A 26,955-nucleotide genomic window follows, 5' to 3' on the forward strand; every position below is an offset into this window, starting at 1 on the left:
GAGGACACTAATTGTTGATTGCCTGTTTCTGTTCCAGTTGTGTCTGAGGATAATTAAGTTTCTCTATAAGCTGGGGAGCATAATGCAGTTATTTGGGGGCAGATATCTGAATGCCTGAAAGCCTGATATGAGAAGGAATCCTTGCTATGGTGTCATTGGTAGTTCTGGCAGACAGATCTCTGTCACATCAGCCATTTACTGGAGAGCTCAGTGCCTGGGAAGGATTATATGGATGCCAGTTTGGGAGATAACTTTCTCAAGTGCCTTAGCTGGGCAAACTCTGGATTGCACACTTGGAGTGAAGTTAGTTCAAGAACTGACTGTGCTTTCCTATGGTTTTCTGTACGTTGGAGCTCTCCGTCACACCCTGTTGCTTAGGTGTCCTGGCAGATAAGTGTCCAGTGCTGTTGTTCCTCATCATCAGGACTTATGCAAAAGTTCATAGAGCAAACAAAAGCTTTGTAATTAATAGCAGTGAATATTTTTTTTTCTCCTGTAGTAAATAAAAAATAACTTCTCAAGCATTTCAGGCATTTTCAGAACCTCATACTCATAGATGTGTATGGTACAAACCTGGGCAGGTAATACCTAAATGTTTTGACTGTCTTCTCCCACCAGAGTTGGACAGCGTTGAAGAGCTGGAGAAGAAGCGTATCTGCAGGATCGTCACAAAGGATTTCCCTCAGTACTTTGCGGTGGTTTCACGTATCAAACAGGAGAGTAACCAGATCGGCCCAGAGGGTGGAGTGCTGAGCAGCACGACGGTGCCACGTGTCCAGGCATCCTTCCCCGAGGGTGCTCTAACCAAAAGAATCCGTGTGGGGCTCCAGGTAAATATGCTTTTGTGTTTGTATCAGCAGAATCTACAAGTTCATCACTGGTATTAATACATGAGGCTTGCATTAAGGAGCCTGCTGTTCCTTAGTAATGGATTGCAAGATGGGCATTGTTCACACTTGAGATCTGGTGTATGTCTATCTGGGCACGCTTTCTGGCTCTCAGTGCCCCCCTGGTGCAGGTGATGCACCGTTCTCCCTGTGGTAAAAGCCCAGCTCCCCTTTTTATCATTATCTTGAGTATTGCTTATCATCTGAAGAATGGAGAGAAAAGCAAGGTCGCACACCACAGCCTCTGTGATATTATCTGCCATCTTCCTGTTGGCCACAGCTGTCAGTAGCTATGAGCTGCACAACTGCTGTGCAGTCCCAGCCTCCTGCAGCAAAGCAGCAGCTTGTAATTATTGTCACTGGGCTGCCCTTTGCCATAGGAATGTGTTTGGTAGGGGTTTCATGCTGCTGTTTGCCAGCTGTTACCGAGTCCAAGGCCATATACATCTGTTATAGCTTAGGACATTCACCGCTGGTGTTTCTAGTAATGGATGAAGTCCGGGAAGAGTAAATAGCTTGAACTCTCCTTAAAAAAACTGCACAGAAAGTGGAGAAATATTCCATAGGAGGTATCTTTTTCTTTGAGTTCTGTTAATTGTCACTTAAAATTATTTAATAACTTGACAATTCTGATGGGTTAATGAAATAGGGATGCTGGTTTGGATTCCAGTGCTTAGAATTCACACTGGAACATTTCTGTTAGTGGTATTTCGAATCTAAAGATTATTTTCTTGAGAAAATGGAAGTTTTCTGCTATTGTTATGGTTATACAGCTGGCTTTCCAGAGATCTGTAGCTTGAACGAAGCAAATGTCTCCATAAGCAGTGTTGTCACTGCTGAGATTGCATTGTGTCCACATAACTTATGCATATGGATACTTTGCACGGTTCAAACACTGCAGCAAATCACAGGTCAGCTTGATTGAAACAGACTTGAAAGTTTGGATAAAAAAAAAAGGGGGTGGGCAGGGAGGGCAAATGGATACAAAACCCTGTGTCCCATAAGATGTCCGTCACTTTTGATTTCAGATCTTACATGACAAAAACTACAAAAATTCTATAGCTTATTTTCATATATTGGCTGTTTTTCCTTTCTTTCCGCATAAAGTTTTTAAGGCACAGAATGGAGGTAGGAGGTCTGACATTGCTCATAACTCTGTATCTTAATTAATTCTGTATTAATTTGAGCCAAACAAGTATTAATTTCCTAATAACCAATATTGGAATAGTATTGGAAGCACTGAATACAGAGGTAAGTTGGAGTGCACAGTTTTCGTCGGGAGCATGGATTTGTGTTTGGCAGACAATTAAGAATTGTTCAGCATCTTCAAGACAGTGTCTAGTCCTCACTTCTCAAGCACAAAATTGGCCTCTCTCTGCATTTTGAAATTGTATTTAATATCACCCACCACTGTAAATTAAAAACAAACCCAAATATTCTATGAGAAACTCATCAAATACTGCAGACAACCTTCTGAAGTTTTACTCTACAAGTTAGCTCTTAGGAAATCGTTGAGTTTTGAGAAAAATACAAAACATCAATTGTACTCATAATCATCCTCGAGAACTATAGAAGAAAGCTGCCTGGGGGAAAAAAATCTACAGAAAATAAAAGGAAAATTGAATTATCTTTTGGGAGGCAGTTCTCTGCAGGTCTATAACCAATTTGTAGCCATAGTTTAAATATTTTTTGTGTTGACAGGCTCAACCAGTTCCAGAGGAAATTGTCAAAAAAATCCTTGGAAACAAAGCAACTTTCAGTCCCATTGTCACTGTGGAGCCTAGAAGAAGAAAATTTCATAAGCCAATAACCATGACAATTCCTGTACCACCTCCATCAGGAGAAGGTGTAACCAATGGGTACAAAGGAGACATGACGCCCAGCCTTCGGCTCTTATGTAGCATTACAGGTTAGAGAAAATCATACTCTTTGCAAAAGTTTCTGTGACAGCAGTGCCACTGTGCTCACTCTCATAACTGTACAACTCATGCTTTCCAGTAAGGGAACACTGGTGTGCTTGGTGCTGCAGAGTTCAGATTGGTTATCCTGAGCAAAGCCAGCTGAGGTAATTTGAAAGGCTCTCACTGATGCCCTGGGTTTTGAATCTGCTCTCATGCCATTGTAAAAGAACTCTGCCAACAGATGTTAAATGCTATTTTATATTTAGCCCATATAAAGAATTTCAGCCTTAGCTGTTAAGCATGGTTGTCAGTAAAAGTAGTTGGCAGAAATAATTATGTCCTAGCTGATATCAGGTGTGTGTGTGTGTTTGCTATTGACTCGTAGGTCACTTCACTTACATCACCATAGTTTTCTGGTGCGTGACATATGATGTAATATATAACATGCAGGTCAGCTGTTGGAGAACATTATTATCTAGGTTCTTTTTTTATGATTGAAACAAAATAACTTAAGATAGGGATGTTCTTATGTAGTCTGTATGTGCTTAGTGTTTGAAATAAAATCTCCATGGTTTATGTTTATGTAGGAGGTACTTCACCTGCACAGTGGGAGGATATCACAGGCACCACTCCACTGACATTTGCAAATGACTGTGCCTCATTCACAACCAATGTTTCAGCCAGGTATGGTAACAGAGCTTGCCAAATGCACCTAGGGAGTAGTTTCCTGTGATTCTTTGATGCTTCTGTGTCTTTACATCATCCCATACATCTAGGGTTGCACATGAAGCTTTGTCCTCACCTTTTCTGCTGCTATGATGTCTCCTGGCGTTTACACATACTTTGTCTCTAAAGGCTGTGGTGCTACACAGGGGTAATTTTTCTGCAAATGGCAAAAGAAAGGGAAAGCCGAAAATACTCATTCAATTTTAAAAAATGAGGTGGATTCCTAAAAATGTATTTGTTTAAAAAGTTAAAGATGTTCCATTTCTGCTGTGGGCTTTTTAGTTGAAAATTATGTAAAATTACTCTCACAAAAATATCACTCGCCAAAAAATCATGGTTTGAAATGAATTTTGATGGACTTAGTGGACTTACATGCTGATGAGAGGCATTTAACAGGATCTGTACAACTCACACGTCCTAGTGGAGAAAATTCATGATTTGCCAGGTAAAGCATGTATCATTCAGTACATAACATTTACACCTAAAAAGAGCTTTATAAAGAGAGAGAATTGCTGAAAGAACCAACTGAATCAGAGCTGAAATATTGTGAAAAAGAGTCATACAAACTACAGATTAAAATATTTATAACTTGTATCAAAACTGTCATCCAACTTAATCGTAAGATGAGAAAATAGCAGTGTAACATAGAATATATGTCTTTGGGCTACTTCACTGTGGGCATGCTCAGTTTCAACCTGTATGGGAAATGTGATTTTGCTGTATGAGTGTGTTATAAAGGAGGTTTTAGCAAATTCAATATGCATTGAATCATCAGCACTTTATGTGTTGTGTGGTCACAAGAAATACAGTTCCCCCACTTTGGCTTCAAGTGAGTCTAAGAATAGATGGGTTTATGAGAAACCAGTGTGAGAAGAATCAAATACATGTATCAATATTTCATTGCCAGGTATTCCCATTTTTGGATGGTTAAAGCTCTACTGAAAGTAGAAGGAAAATTACAGCTTTGGGAAGTGTGCAAGGATAACATGCATGCGAAATGGCAAGGATCAGAGGGCATGGTTTCTCTTTAAAGGCTTAAGAGATGTTTGGACATTAAAGAAAAGCTGATTTAATGGTGTGCTTTCTCCCCATTCAGATTTTGGCTTGCAGACTGTCATCAAGTACTAGAGACTGTTGGGCTGGCAACACAGCTCTATAGAGAATTAATATGCGTTCCTTATATGGCAAAGTTTGTAATATTTGCCAAAATGAATGACCCTGTGGAATCCAATTTACGTTGCTTCTGCATGACTGATGACAAAGTGGACAAAACTTTGGAACAACAGGAGAACTTTGAAGAAGTTGCAAGAAGCAAAGACATTGAGGTATCTCTCTTACTCACAGACGACTTCTTCCTTGTAAATGGCCAGTGTGTATTCCAAGCTGGAACAGGTCCTGCAAAAACCACTATAAGCCCCCAAAAATCAAGTTTCATAGCAAGGCTGTGTCAAAAATTTCCTTGAAAGGGAGTCAAAAAAGGACAAGGACAGGGCAGAGCATGAGGACCTGTCTCCAAATGGATGCCTCAGAACAGTCTGCAGTGGGGTTTGCACTCGCTGCTGTAGAGTAGCCTTGGTTGGGCTTTGCAGACTGCTCACCTGGAGCCTTCTCATTGACCCAGGAGACACAGTCATGAGTAGGGCTGTTTTGTGGTGAATATGTAGTCCTGAGCACATGGTTTCCTGAGGGAAATGTTGCATCTTACTGCAGAAAAGGCACTCATGTAACTCGTGTTTTCCAAACTGCCTGTACTCAATTCCTTGCCACAATGAAGTGATTTTCTGATTTGTTATTGAATTTAATCTAAGTACTTGTGATTTAGCATCATATACTTATGTGCATGAATCTACTATGAAAAGAGGTTTTATTGACTTTTATTTATTGCTTTGATAGGTTCTGGAAGGAAAACCTATTTACGTTGATTGCTATGGAAATCTGGCCCCTTTGACTAAAGGAGGACAGCAACTTGTTTTTAATTTTTATGCTTTCAAAGAAAATAGACTTCCATTCTCTATAAAGGTAAAAGCAAAACAAGCCAAATAATTCTTCTGGCTTGCCTCCCCTGCACATCCCCCGCTTTGATAACACTATTTCAGCCCAATAGGACTAACTTGCCCCGAGGATGTGTCATTGTTTAATATGTGAGTAACAGGGAGAGGGTGTTTCTCATGAAGTCACAAAAGAGCTGGGACCAGAATACCTATGATATGGATTCACAGCCTTTTATTAAAACTATATCTCAAGTTAGACCTCCAGAATATTACAGTTAGATTACTGTTTCCCAGGGACTAAGCAAAGGAGGTGCATTCAATAGCATACTGTACAACAGAACAGCCTTTAAAATGTGTGCAGGCTGTTCATCTCTAAATTACCATGAATGCATGCTCATTTTCCATAGGATTATCATAGCTGCTGTGCAAAAGATGGTTTTAAGAGTTTTGGTGAACACACGTATAAAACATAGCAGAAAAATTTGAAGGGGAGAAGAAAACATCTGTTGGTGATATTCCAGTATGAAACTCTCTGGGTTAGACTCACTCAGCATCTTGTCTTGTGTGGATTTACCATCAGAGAGCTTCAGGCTGATCTGCCTCTTTCAAGGTAACACCTTTTCTCCTTCAGCATCTAAGGCTAAGATTCAGCTTGGTAACATTGGTCTTTACCCATTAGATCACTTCTTGTGGAAATAAACTCTCCAGAAACCTCCTCTAGGCATCTGAATTACTACATGTTACTACACTGTATTAAAATTTGTCTTCTAGGTAAGAGACACCAGCCAGGAACCTTGTGGTCGATTATCATTTTTGAAAGAACCAAAGACTACAAAAGGACTGCCACAAACAGCTGTTTGCAACTTGAATATCACTCTGCCAGCACACAAAAAGGTATTTGTTAGGAAAAGCAAACATTTTCCTTAGGGTTGGTTGGTTTTATTTTAGCTCCTTTAGTTTTTTGTCCTTTTTTTTTTTTTCCTGCTAGTGGAAAAGATACCTTGTGAAATGACAGTAATGAGAATGCTTCTGAATATGATTAAGGCTTTTTAAATTTATGTTTTATTGGTTTCCTGTATGTAGAGTGCCTTTAAAGTCTCTTGTTACTGTGGTGTCAAGTTCCTATAATTTTTATGATTCTGTTTACAGCTCATGCTTCAGCCTGCAAGTCATAGGTTTATGCTTTCAGTAATGTCACGTGTTGATTTGCATTGGATGTAAGATTTTTTTTTTTTCATTTATGTTGACATCTTGGATTTGATTTGCCTTATGAATCAGCTTGCATTTTGTGCTCCCAATTTGGTCCTTTTCATATCCTGATATTCTTTTCCCTGCTGTCCATTATAATATTCCTTGTCTCTGCAATGCATCTTGGGACCAAAAGGAAACAGAGTCAGATCAAGATGATGAGGTAATATAAATCTGTCTTCTGTTTTTATTTCCTTCAGATTTAGTGAAGAAAAGTAATATGTTATAGAAAAAACAGGCAATTACCATCAGCTATGGCACTGAATGATACCTACAAAATAACTGTATCCTCAACATCTGATAGTCTGTTGCAAAACAGTAGAAGTGCACATATGTGGAAGAAACATGATTATGTATTATGAAATTAAACCAAGCACTGAATAATAGCAGTCTAAAATTTAACTTTTTTTTTTTTCTGAAAAAGGATATAATTATAAATATGACACCAAGTCCATTTTTTGCAAAAAAAAAGGTTTAATGGATAGGGTTTTACCTCTTGGAGTAATACTGCCAATACTTTGGTGAACTGTGTTTCTGAGAAGAAAAGTATTGCTGAGGCCACAATAGTGACATACTATATTTTACTCCTGAAAATAAACTGGATTCTTCTGAAAAATCTGAAAAGCCAAGAACCATTTCTAAATATTGTGTACAAATCTATTTTCAGATAAACTTCAGGTATTTGCAGCTTAAAATTCAACTGTTTGCAGGAAGCTGCAACATTAGATTGTCAGGAAATTGAGTAGGTTTTACTTATTAGAGGTAGTAATAAATGAGGTCACCTTATGAAAGGAAGTACATAGAGGTATCCCCTTTATCTAACTGATAAAGTTTTCTTCTCTTCCTGGTGGCAAATAAATAGCAGTACCCACCTGCTGATTAAAATAATAATAATGATGAAAAAAAATAAACCCAAAACAAAATGTCCTTACATGTTAAAAAATAATAGCAACCACATTGCTTTGTCTCTGCAGGATTTTTTCCCAGTGTGCTAGTATATAGCTATAACAATAGTTTTCTTTCTAAACAAACTGTAATTTTAGCCACATAGTCAGATGAGATGGTCTCTGAAGGACTTTTTATATATAAGTTGGCACACTTGCAGCTATGCCACTGAATGCAGCGACTTAGGATGCAATTTATTAATTAACAATAGTAGTCTGCTTTCTAATCTGCATCTTTGCATTTTGTGCCTATTAAAAAAATCCCCTCCCATGCCTTTTTTTGTCCTTAATGTATTCACTTTAAAGCCAGTGTACATTGTGGTGTATGTGCTTTCAGGACAAATTAATTTGAGGACAAGTATTTGATCAGTCTAAGTTGTACTCTTCTGAATGTTTTATGTCTGTATCTGTAGTCTTTTGTGTTGATCTGTTTCTAGCCAAAGGTGGTTTATTTTACAGACAATGTATGATATCATAACATTTCTAGTAGTGTGAAGCAGTTTAAGTGATATTGGGATAATATGATATTGAGATACTTCAAGGCAGGACCATGAGCTACATCTGCTATCTAAGCTCTTCTGCCTCATAAGCAGAGACATTGTCAGCAGGAATGAACCCATGGGGTTATCTCTTAGGATTGCAGTCCCTCCTCTGCTTGCTTCAGAAAGGTAGTCATTCACAGCAGGTTTTTGCTACCTCCAATAGCCACGCTCCCTGCTCCACAGTGCCTGATGCTCATTACATGGCAGACAGGAATGGAGACCGGCTCTGTCCCTTCCCTGCCTGCTTGCCCAGATTTGGCTTCAGCATGCCTTCCTGAAGCTGAATGGAAACATCTATTCTCCCTTATGGGGACATGTACCATAAAATGCAGCCCATCACGCTGAGGTTCAATGATTGTTCTGTTCAAATGGGGAACAGCGATACAAAAGGCACTGAACAGTATTACATTTTGTTGCAGACGGAGAAAGCTGACCGACGCCAGAACTTTGTCTCCCTTGCTTTACGTAAGCGCTACAGCTATCTGACTGAGCCTGGAATGAGTGAGTTGCTCTTACCAAAGTACTAAACCACATATAGATGATTTTTCATAAGAAGAGACATTTTTTCTATAAACGTTGTATTTGGTGTCACCCTTTAAAAAAAAGGCAAAAAGAAAAAAAAAAAAAGCTATCTAAACCAAAACTCTTGGATGAGCTGTGAACTCTAGCGTTGTGAGAGCTTGAAGAATCCTGACTGGCAAATGACATGTGTTAGTTAAGCAAAAAATATAGTAATTTTAAAAAATGCCATGTAGCTCCAGAGTAGGAGGATAGCGAACTGCTTTCAAAAAGAGTCTGTTCCTCTTCCCTTTGAAAGATTAGAGAGAGCTGCTGTAGAAGAGAATGTTATGTCAAAGTTTGGCAAGGCTGGAGAATGCCATTCAGATAAACACTTAAATGTTTAGATGCTTAGCCAAAATGGATTCTCTCATATTTTATATTTTCCCTCTTCTTTTTCCTCCCCTTCCCTTTTTCCTCTATTCCTTGCAGATGCTTTTTATTCCCTGGCACCACACATTGCTTCCTCTTAAACTTTAGTTTCCCTTGACCTTAAGGCTCCCTTCCTTTCCCTTCCTGTTAAATACAGTAATGTATTTGGCTTAGCTTTTCTTCCCTCACCTCTCCTCCCGGGGGCTGACTGCTGTTGTTCCTCATTCCCAGGCTTTTTCTTGCCTTTTTTTTTCACCTCATGACTTCTCAGTTGCTACCCTGCAACAGGCCCTTTGATAGAATTCCATAAAACCTATAGACAAACTTCATCGGGTCTTGGGAGTTCCCACTGGATGGCTGCTGTTTAATTATCCTGTAAGATCTGTGGCTTCTTTGGATCAGATGTGCTCCAGAATATATTACGCTTCTCAGGCCTGGAAGAAGACTTCAAGCATATAACATCTGAAGAAGCTATCAGATCTGCTGAGACATCTTGATGGACTGTTAAGGTATTGTGAAAGGCTTGATGGGAACTGAGAGAGAGGGAAAGGAAGTTGCTTGAAAGGTGTTTGATGACTGTGTATATTAGTTACAATTAGTTTTTCTGGCCTTATTGGGGGAAAATATAAAAGGTAGCCTGATTTATTCACCAAAGGTCCATTAAGTTTCATTTTCGAAATGTGTAGGGGAAAGAATCTAAATCCACTTAAGATGAACTCAAAAAATACCCAATAGGTTAACACGGTAGAAGTTCATGACCATTCTTTAACTATTCTATCCCTTTTGGCAATGGTTATTACTTGAGGCTGTGGGCTGCTTAAAAACGTTAAGCAAAAAAAATTTTATTCTGCAGGAAAGATTGTAGATAGGAGTTTGGCCATCAGCCTGAGCATCACCCCCTGTGCACGCATAGCATGTAATCAGCAACTGGCTCTACACCTGCACAATGCTGGTGTGAGGGGAGGATGTGATCTTGGAGGTGCTACTCTTTCAGAGAGCACATATACATGGAGCCAAGACTGCTGCTGTGCAGGGTGTTTGCTCCAGTGATTGGATATGAGTGATGAACCTCTACCTATTTCCAGTGGATTTGATGGCACACCTCCCACCGTGTTCAGTAGCTGAAAAGGACTGTTACAGAAGATCACTCTTTAGAATATTATCCTACTCTAAAGTCTTGCATGGTCGTGGAGATTTATATTTACTATTTATAAATAGTAAAATTGAACAGTTGCCTGCTGTTTGAGTTATGTCATAGCTGTACATGCTGGTAAATTACTTCATTTTCTTTGTACTGGTGATTCTTCTCAACTGCAATAAGGAGCACACAAAAAGGATCTTAAACATGCCTGAATCCATGATTTAAGAGGAGAAAGAGCAGTTAAGAGGGGAGCCTGTTGGTTTGATTGCCTTACTAGCCACTTGTGATAGACTGGCTCATCACAGCTCAGCAGGGTCCCTGTAAAGACATTACCAAACACAAACTGCTGAATAAGTTGTTTTATTTTTTCAGAATGATTTTGGAGTTTGTTTCTTTGACTTGGGACTGTATGAACTTTTGGTGAATGTCAGCAGCTGCTGCTAGTTAGTCTATGAATTCTATTAGTCTATATGTCTAGCTCATTAAATTAAGTACACTATGTTTTCTTCTTGGGGGGGGGGGGGGGAAGAAGTAAGTTTGTGCTTAAAAATAAAATTGAAAGGGAAAATGGATGTTTCTTGACATAGGCCATGCCAGTCAGGCCTAGTATTCAAGCTCTCGTCAACCTAAATGTTCTCATACTTCAATATCTCCAGCCATCCACATTGCCTTCTGGGCTTTGATTGGCTTCTATAGGACTAGCACATTTCTCCTTGGACCTGTGGTATACTGAATATTCACAATTCTATAAGAGTGCTAGTTCTTTAACAGTTTACTATTAGCCTTGTTAGGCTTCTTTCACTGTAAGATGCTGTCTGTCTACAAGACAGGTCAAGCAGGTTTGACAAATTAGCATAGCCTTAGAGAAAGGTATGTTGAACAAGTTTGGCTATTTTAGCTCCATTTCTACAGCTTTTTTTTAAAAAGCCCTGTAAGTTACTTCAATGTCAACTCACTGAATGTTATTGCTGTATCAGACAATATATATACTGTAATGGAATTCCCAGAAATACTGTGTTCTGGCATAACTACCTCCTGTGATGCAAAATGTGGTTGATTATGATTTTCTTCAAAACTCTTATGAATAAGCTGAGTGTTTTGGGGTATGATAACAGTTAACAGGTTTGTTCTTGACAGGAAGTTTTTGCATAATATATTGTTCTTTGACTGCTTTTCTAATGTTACCTTTTGAGAAATGTAAAGTTGAACAGGTCTGTCTTTGAGCTGATACAAGAAATCTCCTCAAAAGGTACCAAGACACTACATCTTGTAGAAAAAGTGTACTCTTCTTTTAATGGCCTCTTGTAAAATAATTTTGTAAGATTTACTTATTTCTGCTTAATACAGCATAAAAAGATATTAATCTGTGTGCTTGTTTTGACATGATATATTGTGCATGAATACAAACCAATTCAGTTGCTTTGCTTGCTCACTTTTATCATGTATCATACTTTCCATATTTTATGTATGACATGCTTCTTAAAATCATTTCATATAAAGTTTTACTTTATTTTTTACCAAAAAAAGAGGAATATCGCATGAGAAACAAATGCAAAAGTTCCTTTTCTTTCTTTCTTTTTATTATTTTTTTAAGATATCAACTCAGAAAAGCTCTTGCTCTTATTGGCTTTGTGAGTGTGAAGCATATCAGAATTGTGCATGGGAGATACAGATTTGAATTTATTCCAATTGCTTCACAGTTTGCACATCAGTTGCCTGTCACTTAAAGGAATTTTGGGTTCTGCATGAAATAGTTCTAAGTGGCTTAAGAAAAAAAGATTTTAGCTACATAATGTCCTTTTTACTCAAGTTTATATTTTATATAGGTTCAATATCTGAATAGAACAACAACAACAGAAATTATTAAAAGGATAATTCTAATAGTTGTGCAAAGCAGAGACATACCAAAACAGGCAAAATAGAACTGATATATGAATATTTCAGAAGTAACACATCAGAAAGTCAATAGGAAGTAAGAGAAGAAATTTTGATGTGGCTTTATTTTTACCTTATGGATTCCTTCTTTGTGTTTTCTGTTCTTCATTGTTTGCAGATTTAGTTGCTGCGTGCTGTCTTTCATTTCACTTTGTTTTTTGGTTTGGACCAGTCATCAGTATATGGCTCATTCCTATTTATTTCTTTCATTTTTTAAATCTTCTTTTGCCTCCTTCATCCTAACTCATGCAAACAATTGTACTGGCTTTTTGTAATATTACAACGTTTACTGACCAATTTTCTTCTCTGGTCTCTCTGTTTTTCAATCATTTTTGTTGATTTTTATGTTTGATTTTAATTTAACAATTTAAGAAACAGTTGAACGGAGTGCAGGAGCAACAAGATCCCTACCTGCTACTTACTCATACAAGCCATTCTTTTCAACACGGCCATATCAGTCATGGACAACAGCTCCAATTACAGTGCCTGGGCAAACTAAATCAGGCTTCACTTCCTTATCAAGTTCTTCCTCTAACACTCCTACAGCTTCCCCACTAAAATCAATATGGTCTGTTTCTTCTACTTCTCCAATCAAATCCACATTAGGAGCTTCTACCACATCTTCAGTTAAATCTGTTAGTGATGTAGCGTCTCCGATTAGATCGTTTCGGACAATCTCTTCACCAATAAAAACTGTGGTATCACAGTCTCCGTACAATATACAGGTTACTTCAGGCTCTTTCGTCAGAGCTCCTGCAGTCACAGAAGCTGCTAGTCTAAAAGGGCTGGCATCCACTACCACATTCCCTTCTCGGACATCTCCAGTGACTACAGCAGGATCTCTCTTGGAGAGATCATCCATAACCATGACGCCTCCAGCATCCCCCAAATCCAACATTAACATGTACTCTTCAAGTTTGCCACTTAAATCGGTCATCACATCAGCATCTTCACTTTTATCGTCCCCTCTAAAGTCAGTGGTGTCACCTGCTAAGTCAGCAGTTGATGCTGTTTCATCTTCTAAAGTCATGATGGCCTCGTCTCTTTCATCGCCACCAAAACATGTAGCTGGGCACACAGATGTACCGTTGCTTAATGGATCTGTGTCACCTCTGAAATACCCATCTTCTGCCAACTTAATCAATGGATCCAAAACTGCAGCTGTTTTTCAAGACAAGATCACTGCAGCTGCACATGCTGCAAGTTGTGCTGCTAATGCAGTTGCTGACACAGCTGAGAAAGTATTTTCAACAGCTACAACAATGCCATTTTCTCCACTCAGGTCATATGTGTCTTCAGCACCATCAGCTTTCCAGTCAATGAGAACTCCTCCGGCAGGTGCTTTGTACACAGCCCTCGGGTCACTATCTGCAACTACCTCATCAGTAACGTCATCAACAATAACAGTACCAGTATATTCTGTAGTCAATGTTTTGTCTGAACCAGCATTAAAGAAGCTCCCAGAGTCATCTTCACTTACAAAATCAGCTGCTGCATTACTGTCACCTATTAAAACATTGACTACAGAGGCACGCACACAGCCTCCCTTTAATCGAACTTCATCTCCGATAAAATCCTCCTTGTTTTTAGCACCCTCTGCTCTCAAACTATCCACACCATCTTCCTTATCCTCCAGTCAGGAGATACTGAAAGATGTTGCTGAAATGAAAGAGGATCTAATAAGAATGACTGCAATATTGCAGACAGATGTCACAGAGGAGAAACCGTTCCAACCTGAGATACCAAAAGAGGGTAGAATTGATGATGAAGAGCCCTTTAAAATTGTTGAGAAAGTAAAAGAGGACTTAGTAAAAGTTAGCGAGATACTGAAAAAAGATGTGTGTTTAGAAAGTAAAGGGTCTGCTAAAGTATCCAAAAGTGATCAAGGGCACCTGTCCGAGGATGACTGGGTAGAGTTCAGTACAGAGGAGATTGATGAAGCGAGACAGCAAGCTTTGACAAGCCCTCCTATACCTGTTCCAGAGAAGGTCCAAATTAAAACTAAAACCATGTCGGAAAAGGATTATAGCTTGTCAAAAGTTATTGATTACTTAGCAAATGATATCGGTAGCAGTTCATTAACAAACATAAAGTACAAGTTTGAAGAGGGGAAAAAAGAAGGTGAAGAGAGACAAAAACGCATTTTAAAACCAGCTATTGCTTTGCAGGAACATAAACTTAAAATGCCTCCAGCCTCCATGAGGCCTTCGACATCAGAAAAGGAGTTATGTAAAATTGCAGATTCCTTTTTTGGAACAGATACTATTTTAGAGTCTCCAGATGACTTTTCTCAACACGATCAAGATAAAAGTCCCTTATCTGACAGTGGCTTTGAAACAAGGAGTGAAAAGACACCTTCTGCCCCACAAAGTGCTGAAAGCACAGGGCCAAAACCACTTTTCCATGATGTACCCATCCCTCCTGTCATTACAGAAACAAGAACTGAAGTAGTTCATGTTATCCGCAGCTATGAACCATCATCGGAAGAAGTTCCAGAGCAGAAAGCAGAGGAGCAACCAGCCTCTAAACCTGCCCCTACATTTACAGAGCTGGAGCAAAAACCTGCTGGATCTATTAAAGAGAAGGTTAAAGCTTTTCAAATGAAAGCCAGCAGCAGCGAAGATGATGACCATAAGTGTGTCCTTAGCAAAGGTGTTCGAGTAAAAGAAGAAACTCATATCACTACAACAACTAGGATGGTTTATCATAAAACTCCATGCACTGAAAGCACATCTGAAAGAATTGAGGAAACAATGTCTGTTCATGACATAATGAAAGCCTTTCAGTCTGGACGTGACCCTTCCAAAGAACTGGCAGGTCTGTTCGAACATAAATCATCAGTAACATCTGAGGTTAGCAAGTCTGCTGAAGCTTCACCACAACATGCAGAGAAGGACAGCAAAATGAAACCCAAACTGGAGCGAATAATAGAGGTCCATATTGAACAAGGTAATCAGGCTGAACCTACTGAAGTCATTATTAGAGAAACCAAAAAGCATCCAGAAAAAGAAATGTATGTATATCAGAAAGACTTACCTCGGGGAGATATTAACTTAAAAGAGTTGGAAAAACATGATGCTTTTCCTTGTTCAGACGAACAAGGTCAGCAAGAAGAAGAGGAGCTCACGGCTGAAGAGTCACTTCCTTCTTATCTGGAATCCTCTAGAGTTAACACTCCCGTGTCCCAGGAAGAAGACAGTCGCCCTAGTTCTGCTCAACTCATGTCTGATGACTCTTACAAAACACTGAAGCTTTTGAGTCAGCACTCTATAGAATACCATGATGATGAGTTGTCAGAACTAAGAGGGGAGTCTTACAGGTTTGCTGAGAAAATGCTTCTTTCAGAAAAGCTAGATGTGTCACATTCTGATACTGAGGAGTCAGTTACTGACCATGCTCTACCCCTTAGTGCAGAGTTACAGGGGCCTGATAAACGATGCAGAGAAAAAGTAGCTACCGCCCCCCAAAAAGAGATTATCTCCAAAATCTATAAAGATGTATCTGAAAATGGTGTAGGTAAAATATCTAAAGATGATCATTATGATAAAGTGACAGTGTTACACTACACTGGAGATGTTAGTAGTCCAAAACATGCGATGTGGATGCGCTTTACTGAGGACAGATTAGACAGAGGTAGAGAAAAGTTGATATATGAAGACAGGGTGGACAGGACTGTTAAAGAGGCAGAAGAAAAACTGACTGAAGTGTCGCAGTTTTTTCGGGATAAAACAGAGAAGTTGAATGATGAGCTACAGTCTCCAGAGAAAAAACAGCATAAAAAAAACGGCAAAGAAATACATTCTAGCCAGAGCTCTGCCAGCAGCAGCCCTGAGAAAGTTCTGCTCTCTGAATTACCATCATCCGTTGACGAATGGAGTAAAGTGAAGCAGTATGCACATGATGGGAAATGCTTTCACAAGGTGGATGAAAGAAGAGCATCGAGTTTGCCAAGCAGCCCTGAAAAAAGGGTATTTGTTCAACCTGCAGAGGACTCTAAACAAACTATGGAACACAAAGGAAGTGCTCAGCAGGCTGGAGTACCTGAGGTTTCACAGACTGGATTTCAGCTGAAGCAATCAAAGCTCAGTTCAATTAGGCTTAAATTTGAACAAAGTATAAGTCCAAGGAGTAAGGACATACCTCAAGAAGAAAAAAAGCTGGACAGTCAGTCCAAAATTCCAGTAAAGAAATTGCAAGAAAGTAAGTTACCGGTGTATCAGTTTTATTCCAGAGAGAAACATGCAAAGCAAGTAGAGGTCATTGATGGAAGCACAGCTTTACAGAGAGAGGTGAAAATACAAGAAGGCTTTGTTCCAGGTAAAGGGAAAGCTATTGAAGACTTCCGTGCTTCAGACACACAAAAACAAAGAACTGAAATGAGTAAAGGCATTCCAGAATACTTTCCAGAACCACAGGCAAGAGAGCTGGCATATGGCTCAGACTCAACAACGAAGGGACACTGGGACAAAAAAATCTATAGGACGTGGGAAAGTCCTGGAACTCCTAATCATAAAACACAAAAGGAAAAACTTTCACATGTGCTGGTTCCAGATACAGTAAAAGAAAACCATGTTGATCATGCTGAAGCTAAAACTGACCAAAAAAGTGAATTTGTCACTGTGACAGAGCACAGACTAGCAACAAATGGAATTCATTCAGAAGAAGTGAAGGAACTGACTGTAAAATCTCCCTCAAAAAGGGTTTTATACAAAGAATTTGTTGTCAGGGAGGGGGAACGTAATGGTGAAGTGCCTGATAAAATATCCCAGAGGAAAGAAGAAATTGCTGTGTCCCATATTCCAGTCAGAATTGTTGAGGAGAAGAGAACCATGCTTGATGGTGTATATGAACTTTCAGCTAAAGTGTCTCAATCAGCTATGATTAAGGAAAAAGTTGAGAGGCAGATTGATTATGTGGAAGATGAAAAAATAAAGCATTCAGAAATCAGAAAAGTTACCAAGCAGCAGAGCTCAATAGGTCTAAGTCCTCCTGTTGAGGAAACAGAGACATCCCCTAGCAAATCACCAGATTCTTTAGAATGTAGTCCAGGAAAGGAATTTTCTTCAAGTGAGGTAGTTGACCCTGCTGCTAGTGATTACTTGGATAAAGTTGCACCACTAGTGAGCACTGAGGGAGTAAAAGAAATTAAGACTTTACCTGTTTATGTCAGTTTTGTTCAAGTAGGAAAGCAATATGAGAAAGAGGTGCAACAAGGCAATATTAAAAAAATTGTCAGTCAGGAGAGTAAGACCGTACAAGAAACAAGGGGGACATTTTACACAGCTAGGCAGCAAAAACAACCTCCTTCTCCACAAGGTAGTCCAGAAGATGACACACTAGAACAAGTGTCCTTTATAGATAGTTCTGGTAAAAGCCCTTTAACACCAGAAACACCGAGTTCAGAGGAAGTGAGTTACGAGTTTACATCTAAAACACCTGACTCACTAATAGCTTATATTCCAGGCAAGCCCAGTCCTATACCTGAGGTGTCTGAGGAGTCAGAGGAGGAAGCAGATGCTAAGTCAACATCTGTAAAACAGGCAGAGGTTGGGGAACCACAGATTGACAAAGCATTACTTAATCATATAAATAAGGACTCTAACAAAAGACCAAAATGTAACAGAGTTGCTTACATTGAATTCCCTCCTCCTCCACCACTGGATGCAGATCAATGCGATTCAGAAAAGAAGCCTCATTATTCCACTGAAAGTGAAATGGAGATGACAGAAGTCAACTTGCAAGATGAACATGACAAATGTCAACTAGCTGAACCTGTCATAAGAGTACAGCCACCATCTCCTGTGCCACTAGGAGCAGATGCCAGTGACTCCAGTGATGATGAATCTCTCTATCAACCTGTTCCACTTAAAAAGTATACATTCAAACTGAGAGAACTGGAAGATGACCAGAAAGAAACCTCAAAACCCAGAGCCCCTGAAAAGATTGAGAAACAGAAAGAGTTAGGACATCCCACTTCTGGGAAAACTAATGAGCTTGATGTTGGGCTTGATTCACCCCAGAATGATGTAGTGCAAAATGGGAGTAACAATGACCAGTCTGTCACAGAGTGTTCCATAGCAACCACGGCAGAATTCTCCCATGATACTGATGCAACAGAGATTGACTCTCTTGACGGTTATGATTTGCAAGATGAAGATGATGGTTTAACTGAGAGTGATTCTAAACTTGCAGGTCCGGCAGTTGAAACCAAAAAGGATGTATGGACTACAGAAGGCATTCTAAAGCAAACTGATCGCTGCTTTAGCCAGAGTAAGCTTGAAGTCATTGAGGAGGAAGGCAAGGTAGGCCCTGAAGAAGACAAGGCACCTTTGAAGGGTCCAGCTTCTGAAAAAGCCGGAGATAAGAGCGATCAGAAGTCAGGGGCACAGTTTTTTACTTTGGAAGGCAGACATCCTGACAGGACTGTATTTCCTGATACATATTTCAGCTACAAAGTAGATGAAGAATTTGCAACACCTTTCAAAACAGTAGCCACCAAGAGTCTAGATTTTGATCCATGGTCCAATAACCGAGGTGACGATGAAGTATTTGAGACTAAATCAAGGGATGATGAGGCTAAGCCATTTGGTCTGGCAGTGGAAGACAGATCTCAAGCAACAACACCTGATACAACTCCAGCCAGAACTCCAACAGATGAAAGTACGCCAACTAGCGAGCCCAACCCCTTCCCATTTCATGAAGGGAAGATGTTTGAGATGACTCGCAGTGGTGCAATTGACATGAGCAAGAGGGATTTTGTTGAAGAAAGACTCCAATTTTTTCAGATTGGTGAGCATACTTCTGAAGGGAAGTCAGGGGACAAGGGGGAAGGGGATAAAAATACAGTCACTGCCATCACACAGCCACAGGCAGGGGACAACACTGTAGAAACAAACCTAGAGAGACCAGTAGAAACAACAGCAGTTGAACATAAGCCCATCATCCAGGCCAGTGGAGATTGCATGGAACAAACACTCGGTAGTAACTCACTGGAAAAATCATCGGCAGCAGTAAACGCTTCTAAAGTCGATCCCAAATTGCGCACACCAATTAAAATGGGAATTTCTGCTTCCACCATGACTCTGAAGAAAGATGGCCCTGGCGAAGTGACAGATAAGATAGAAGCTGTGATGCCAAGTGGTCAGGGATTAGAAAATGAAAATGTAGCAGTGATTGCAAGTTCAGCTTCTAGCCAGACAAGCTGTAGGCAAACAGAAAACACTGATTTTCCAAAAGATAATTTTAATAACAACAACAATTTGGATTCATCTGCTGTCCCTACAGATGATATTACCCGTAATGTAGTGCTAAAAGAACATTTGGAACCGAAATGTTCCCTCCAGAAAGCTAATCAAGTGAAAAGCTCTTCAGGAAAAGGTACAGGGACAACACAAGGACACAGAGTAAGAGATAAGCAAAAACCACATGGAGAGCAGCAGAAGTCAACAGAGTTAATAGGGGCTAGAGGAAAATCAAAGCTTCCTGTTAAGGCCAGCTCAGTAAAAGAAGTCTTTGCACAAAATAATCTCCAAAACAATACAGGGAGTAAAGTGAGAGGGGCTAGTAAGCCTGACAAAGCAAAACAAAATAATTCTTCTCCCTGTCTAGAAGCAAGGTCTAGGATTCCTGTAAAAAGTGCACATAGGAGTAATCTAGCTAGAAGAACTCCAACCCTGCCAAAACAAGAGCAGGTAGAGAAAGAAAAACCAAAACAGCTTCCTTCTAAATTACCAGTAAAGGTAAGATCTACCTCCATCACCATGACAACAGTTAAAGTAAAAAAAAATCAGCTTAGGGAGGTATGTAAACATTCTATTGAATATTTTAAGGGAATTAGTGGTGAGACATTAAAGCTTGTGGATCGTCTATCTGATGAAGAGAAAAAGATGCAGTCAGAGGTCTCTGATGATGAAGAAGACAGTACATCAAGGAACACATCCTTATCAGAAGCTACTCAAGTTTACCAGCCTTCCATTACATCGAAGTCTGCTAGAGACATGAGAACAGAGGCAGCATCTATAAAATCAAAGATTGAAAAGGCCGACAGTGAGAGGAGGAGGAGTAAGAGGACTGGTGAGAATGAAGGCAGTCAGGTTTCTGGAGCTCTCATGGCTCACCTCGTGGAGATCAAGCCTAGTTTGTAAAACTTTCAACTTGTTGATCCTAGTGCATGAACTGTTGTGATTGCCTGTGGAGTGACTTAACTGTAGTGTTCATTCTGTCATTGTCATCTGTATGTGCTGTCTTATACTCTTATTTTTTCCTTCAAACAAATCCTGTACTGTAGAAAGCTAGTAAGCATGCAAGACATTCATGTAACTCAAAAAATTTATGTAACTGAGAAATGGAAAGATTTCTTTTGTGACAGCAAATTTATTCTGTCAAAGTAGACAAAATAGATTATAACCTGCTCTTGGTGGTTTTCACCAGTAATGGAACAACTTGTGTATAGTCTAACAGCTAGACTGTGAGCATGTTTGACTTCATCACACGACATCATGTAGTTTGACATTCGGCTTTACACAGGTGAAAATCTAAAAGCTGTAAAAAAAACCTGCTTTGTAGGTTATTAGGACACACAACTATTCTAGTAAACAATATAAGCACCAGCAACTTAGTCAAATTAAAGCTATTATTTATAATAAACTGTTGTCCAGGATTGTGGTTTTCTGTACAAAACCTTTTTAATCGAGAAATTGTAAATCACAGGTCCACAGAGTCCATGTGAACGGACAGATATAAGGATGGCAATTGTAGCCGATCACCTAGGACTTAGCTGGACAGGTAAGCTTTCTGCCTTAATATTGAAATCAATCTTCACTGTTGCATTTTAAAGTAGTCTTTAACCAAAAGCCTCAGCAAGGCCACATCAGGCTCTTCTGAATTTGTGGTGAACCCAGCCTCCCAAAACATGCAACATGTTGCTGAGCAAAGATGCTGAATAGGAAATTATTCCATGGTCTTGCAATAAACCAAACAGAAACTCAAAATGGCTCTTGATTCAAGATGTTCACCCAAGGAGTTTGAGAGGATCTATCTACCTCGGCTCAGAGCTGGATCTGGACAACAGTTTCCCCAAAGCTCTGGAGGTGGCAGGGAGCCAGCAGTGCATCAGCAAGTCAGTGATACACGTGAAGCTGCCCAATTCTATGCCCAATATACTTCTATATGTTGATGGGCAGAGCTGGGCTTCGTGGACCTAGGGCTGCAGCAGCCAGCTGTCCCTGAGCATAGGTGATGACAGTACAAGTGATGAGCTGCACAGTGAGCTCACAAAGGAGTAACAGTCACCAGCAAGACCAGATTTAAAAAATTAGCTGTAATGAGGTAGTCTCCATGGAGGTTTCTTTCACTATGCTTAAGTGGCTTACTGAGTGTAAATATGGTAATAGCTCACAGAGACAATTGAAATCCAAAATTATGCCTGTCTTGGGAAATTAAAGTATGAGTATATAATGTCATGTTCATTGTTATCTGTAAAGCTTGTGTCAGGTAGTTTTGTTGACATCTGTGTGATCCAAGAAAGACAGTGTTTTTAAGCCTGACAGGATGACTGAAGGATTTGTTTTGTTTGGTGTTTTTGTTGTTGTCTTCTCTTTCCTGCCTTCTTTTTTTTTTTTGCTTTTTTTTTTTTTTGTTTTTGTCTTTATAGAACTGGCAAGAGAACTGAATTTTTCTGTGGATGAAATAAACCAAATCCGAGTAGAAAACCCAAATTCTCTTATTGCTCAAAGCTTCATGTTATTAAAAAAATGGGTTACCAGAGATGGGAAAAATGCTACAAGTAAGTTCAAGTAGTTACTTTTGTTGTTTGTAAGTTTTAGCCTATTTCATCTGTTGTCTGATATAAACAACTTAATTAAAGAAAACATTTTGAATGTCTTTTGCAAACCACTGGTGGGAACAAAAGCTTCAGTTTTATTTTTACCAGAAGTCAGAAACGTCATATTTATTCAGTATATGTGCAGAAGGAAGTAATCTGTTCTGCACATCCATAATTGATGGGACAAGTAGTGAACTTAAACTCCAGTAAAGAAAATATTAGGGAAAACTTTGCGATAGCAAGGAACATGAAACATGGAAATAGGCTGCCTGAAAAAGTCAGGTAGTCACTCTTGCAGTATTGCAGGTTATAAAAAATGACTAAACCTCCTTCTGTAAGGAGTGATGAAGATGCTGATTCTGCACTAATTCTGCTGGATTTGTCATGCATTTCACTTGAATTGCTCAAATTGAAAGGGAGTTTTTTATTTTTGTGTTAGGTCATTGGTGTTTGTTACTGTTCTCTAATCCACACACAGCTACATAGTATTTGAGTCTACTTTGATTTCTTTCACCATAAAAGTACTTTACAATATTGCTGTCCTCTCACAACAAGATTACTGTAAATGAAATATCACAGTGTACTGCATGAATAGCCTTATTTGCATTATTACCTACATCACTGCCTATTCTGCTGTTCCTCAGAAAGAATGATAAAGGATTTGTATACTCCTTTTATGCTCCAGTAGAAGGATATTTTGGTTCAGTAGTAAGTAAATATGTTCTTTAAGAACTCTATGACCTTGTTCTTTGTGCCTTTTGTGTTGCAATGTAATTATACTTGGGGGGAGGGAAGACTTTAATAGATACATATCTTGAATAAGTAGGCAGCAGAATGACTGCCTAGGTAAATGATGGGGTTTGTTAGAACCAAAGGTATTGGGACAGAAACATGACAGCAATTTATGATTAATGCAATGTGAATGTAACTGAGAAAAGCAATTACCCAGTTTGCAAAGCTGAAGATTTTTCTGATGTATCTTGTTTGTTTTTCAGCCGATGCCTTAACTTCTGTATTGACAAAAATTAATCGAATAGATATCGTGACCCTGTTGGAAGGACCAATATTTGATTATGGAAATATTTCAGGCACCAGAAGTTTTGCAGATGAAAATAATGTTTTTCACGATCCCATTGATGGTAATTGAATTCCATGGTCATATTTAGTTCAGTGACATGTCCAGTAATATAATAACATTGTATAGACCAGATTTTAAAAAAAGATTGTGAGTTCTATAGAAATAATTTGATTTAATGTGAAGGGGTTTTCCTGTCATAAAGCAGGCTCATGGTACAGTGCGTAGGTTGCACATTAAAATCTCAAAGAAAAAGCCCAGGATTCCACAAGCATATGCCTGAGTAAGCTTGTTCCCACAAGCCTCAGTGTCAGTTGACAAGTAAGGACCTGAATGTTTTTCACCTGCAATAGTTGTGCTTTGATGTATGCCCATGTGTATTTTTCAAGTACTTGGTATTGCATGTTTTCCATGTTACTGGAAATATTTATTATTTGTCTTTCTGTCTAGATAAGTGACAGAAAGAATTCTTCAAAGAAAAAGGAAAAGGAAAAACAAGGAGTGGGGGGAAAAAAGTGCTTGGGAATTGCATAGAGTAAATGAATGTGCAGTTTACTACCAAGTCCCTTTGAGACAAGTGAACATCAATTTCTTTAGGGTTGTCTACATTTCTACAGTGGCAGTAGAAAATTAAGGAAATGTTTTATTAATGCATGAGAGAGTATCATTTTCAGTCTGCTAATGAGTAAAATTGTGTAATTTTCACATGGAAGCTGTACCAACTGAAACAGAATTATGCAGGTTAATTTTGAGCCAAATTAAAAGGATAAAGTTCTGCTTGTAAAAAAAAACTGTCGTAGGTATACATATTATTTATCACTATGTTGAAAATGCTAAATATTGTTTTTTCTTCTTTTAAATGTTAGTTAACAGGCACTGGGTTGCTACATTCTTTACTTTGATTTTTGTCACATGTATTATAAATAGCTCCTTAATAACTTACTTTCCTTCGTAAGTAGCATTTCCTTTTGTGTTTGTAATTTGTTCAAGTATGTATTGGTCTCTCTCTGTTTTCTAGTAGGATTTTGCGTCCATTATTGAGCAGCTGGTCACTGAATCATTGCATGACAGAAATAATTTTCTGTTGACATTTTAAGAAAGTTGCTCTTGAAATGTTGCTTGCGCCTTTAATAGTAGCTTCAGTGTTTCTATGGAAAAAAAAATACGCTTCTCTGCAGTTGCTTTCTGTCTCTCCTCTTCTCTGAACCTTCCTCAAGCTTCCTTTCCTCACCAAGACCAGACCACCTTTACCTTTCTCTCAGCTGATTCAGGAAATAAAATACCAAAACCTTTAATGCACCTCCCTTTGCAGGCAGCACAATTCCAAATTAACCCCATGGCATGAATTTTTTTTCAGTTCGTAGGTTAGCCAAGCTGTTATTTGCTGGAAAGCGAATTTCAGGTTTTGTTGTCATTTTAATGTGTATATTCAATTCAATCTGTTTTTATGGTTTTCTCATGTTTTCATCAATTTTTCTTTTCTCTCTTTATTTGATCAGTGTATCTGATTGTACCCATGTCACCAAGATCACCTCACTCTCCAAGATCACCAAGATCTCCTTACTCATCACAGTCCTCTCACCTGTATAACTTTACTGTACCTGAAATATTCATATAGCTGTCCCTTGTTGTGTTTGTGTTCTCTTATCCCTTTGTTAACTTCCATTTTTATGTTTTTATCCTGCTGTATATTTAGATCTACTATTCTTTACTATCCTCATCAGGATCCATTTCTGTTCCTCATTCTTTTAACTGTTCCATTCATGTGGCTCTATGGTTAAATCGGAGATATATATTAGTAATACTGTATTGCTGGTATTGTATGTTTTTATATAGAAGTATATTAAAATTGTGGACCTGTTTTATAAATAATACCCACCCAGACAAAAAAGGGGGTGTCGTATGTTATGATCTACTTCTGTCTCTAAAATCTGCTTATTAAAATTCCAAATTTTAAAAAGAAAAAAAAAAGCTCCCAAAAAAAAAAAAAGTGGGAATGAAAGATTTACACAATACAGCTGCAAGAGATTGTATATTGGATATAAATGGACAAACACCCTTGTTCACATTTGCTTTATTGCATGTTCATAAGACAATCTACTATAGCTCGAAAATGTTTAAATGGCTGCAAAAACAATTGCTGAAATCTTTACAGACTATTTACAAAATAGTCAGCAGTACCGGCTTCGCTATACTAGTCACTGGCAGTACTCGTTTTTTCTTCCATCTCTCTAGGAGAAAGTAAATCTGTCAGAACTGCATTTGTTCTTATACACCTGCATCTCCCCATACGTTTCATAGTTTATGTAACTCATGAATCGTGTGACATTTGCTTATTAGTTGCTCCATGCTTCATCCCAGTCAGTCCAAATGTGCTGTCTTCCTTAGGTTATCCCACCATTCAAGTGGAACTGGAAACTCCCACTGGGTTGCGCTTCGTGCCACCCACCCCTTTCCATCAGGACGATTTCTTTAGCGACACCTCTAGCATAGACTCACCCCTTAGAACTCCCAGTAGACTGAGTGATGTGTTAGTGACCTCCCAGGCACACGTAGATGGTACAGCAGCAGCACCGCCAGTGGTGACTGAAGAAGACACTTCACTGGATGACAGCAAACTTGACTTCTCAGTGCCTAGAGAAGGAACACCTAAAGATATTTCCATAGGCGAGAGCCAGTTGGAGGAAGTGGACCTTAAGGATTTTCCAAGATATCTTGGTAGCTATGGCGGGATATCAAAAGATGCTAAACAAAGGCAGAGTGAAGAGACTAGTAAAACAGGAATAAGGACTGAACAGCCTGAGAGAGAAAAGTCTGGTACTGATGAGGAGATGACAGAAGAAAAACTTAAATCTCTGTTTGAGGACATTCACCTGGAAGAAGGAGCTGAGTCTGAGGAGATGACGGAAGAAAGAGTATGGTCAATTCTTAAAGGTGTTCAACAAGCAGAACTCGAAATGTCTTCAATTACAGGTTGGCAGCCTGACTCGTCAAGTGTCACTGAGCCACCGACCTTGGGACGGAAAATAGTGGGAAGCCTGCTAGATCGCTTGGATGATAGGTGAGCACCTTTGTATAGGCATGTGTGTGTAGAAGCAAGCTTTGCCATACTGCCTTTACCTCCAAGAGCAGTGCTGGGGCTACTATTACACTATTCTATGAGAATATGTATATATACGTATATATGTATGTATATAAAGAAAAAATTGATAGTTGATTGGATTTGGCCTTTGACATATTTGTCTTTAAAAATGTGTATTTATCAGGTTTCATTCTTCATATAGGTATTTCAGAAGTAGTTTATATTATGTTTAGTGGATAATATTACTTAAAATGGCTGAAACTTACAAACAACACTTCCTTCAAGCCTGTTACGTCATGCTGATTTACTACACTTTAAAGAGATGAGTTACAAGATGTAAGAAAGTAAGAATGGGGGTACCAAATCCGTCTAGTCCCATATGTTGTCTCCCAGCAGTGACTGCAGAGGATGCTCAGGGGAGGAGGAGAGTGGACATATATAATGTTTTCCTAGAGTACTCTCTCTAGCTCCACTTGCTTTCAGCATAATGACTTGCTGAGATGGGTGCTTTCTACGTAGTTATCCTCATTGCATTTCTGTTGCATGAGCTTTTCCAGTCTCCCCTTGGAGCTACTTAATCTTTCAACATTCACAGTATGTGTTGCTATGTTCAGCCTTACTGGTACCCACTGGGTGAAGAGTTCCTGCCTGCCTTTGTTTTGAATGTGGCTCCTGTGATTACTGATTGAAGGAGCCAGGTCTGCTGTAAATCAGCAGAGAACGATTATCT

General features: G+C 39.0%; 1 protein-coding gene across 11 annotated transcripts in view; it reads left to right on the forward strand.

Moving 5' to 3' along the window:
• ANK3 (ankyrin 3) overlaps positions 1 to 26,955 on the forward strand; it is a 382,424-nt gene that overhangs the window by 334,731 nt on the left and 20,738 nt on the right. For 9 of the 11 annotated variants that reach the window (XM_061374052.1, XM_061374053.1, XM_061374054.1 and 6 more), the window contains 13 exons: positions 619 to 830; positions 2,589 to 2,796; positions 3,376 to 3,472; positions 4,611 to 4,839; positions 5,408 to 5,533; positions 6,277 to 6,399; positions 6,890 to 6,916; positions 8,659 to 8,740; positions 12,618 to 20,318; positions 20,955 to 21,029; positions 21,898 to 22,029; positions 23,064 to 23,207; positions 25,532 to 26,204. In XM_061374052.1, the coding sequence (XP_061230036.1) occupies positions 619 to 830; positions 2,589 to 2,796; positions 3,376 to 3,472; positions 4,611 to 4,839; positions 5,408 to 5,533; positions 6,277 to 6,399; positions 6,890 to 6,916; positions 8,659 to 8,740; positions 12,618 to 20,318; positions 20,955 to 21,029; positions 21,898 to 22,029; positions 23,064 to 23,207; positions 25,532 to 26,204 (9,829 nt within the window). The remainder of the gene's footprint in view (positions 1 to 618; positions 831 to 2,588; positions 2,797 to 3,375; positions 3,473 to 4,610; positions 4,840 to 5,407; positions 5,534 to 6,276; positions 6,400 to 6,889; positions 6,917 to 8,658; positions 8,741 to 12,617; positions 20,319 to 20,954; positions 21,030 to 21,897; positions 22,030 to 23,063; positions 23,208 to 25,531; positions 26,205 to 26,955) is intronic. The other 2 variants (XM_061374058.1, XM_061374059.1) reach the window with 1 other exon arrangement.

Source organism: Neopsephotus bourkii, unplaced genomic scaffold (genome assembly GCF_033783945.1).
Source record: "Neopsephotus bourkii isolate Nb327-2 ecotype Australia unplaced genomic scaffold, CSIRO-AGI_Nbou_v1 NB_1634, whole genome shotgun sequence".
In the NCBI taxonomy this organism is placed as follows: domain Eukaryota; kingdom Metazoa; phylum Chordata; class Aves; order Psittaciformes; family Psittacidae; genus Neopsephotus; species Neopsephotus bourkii.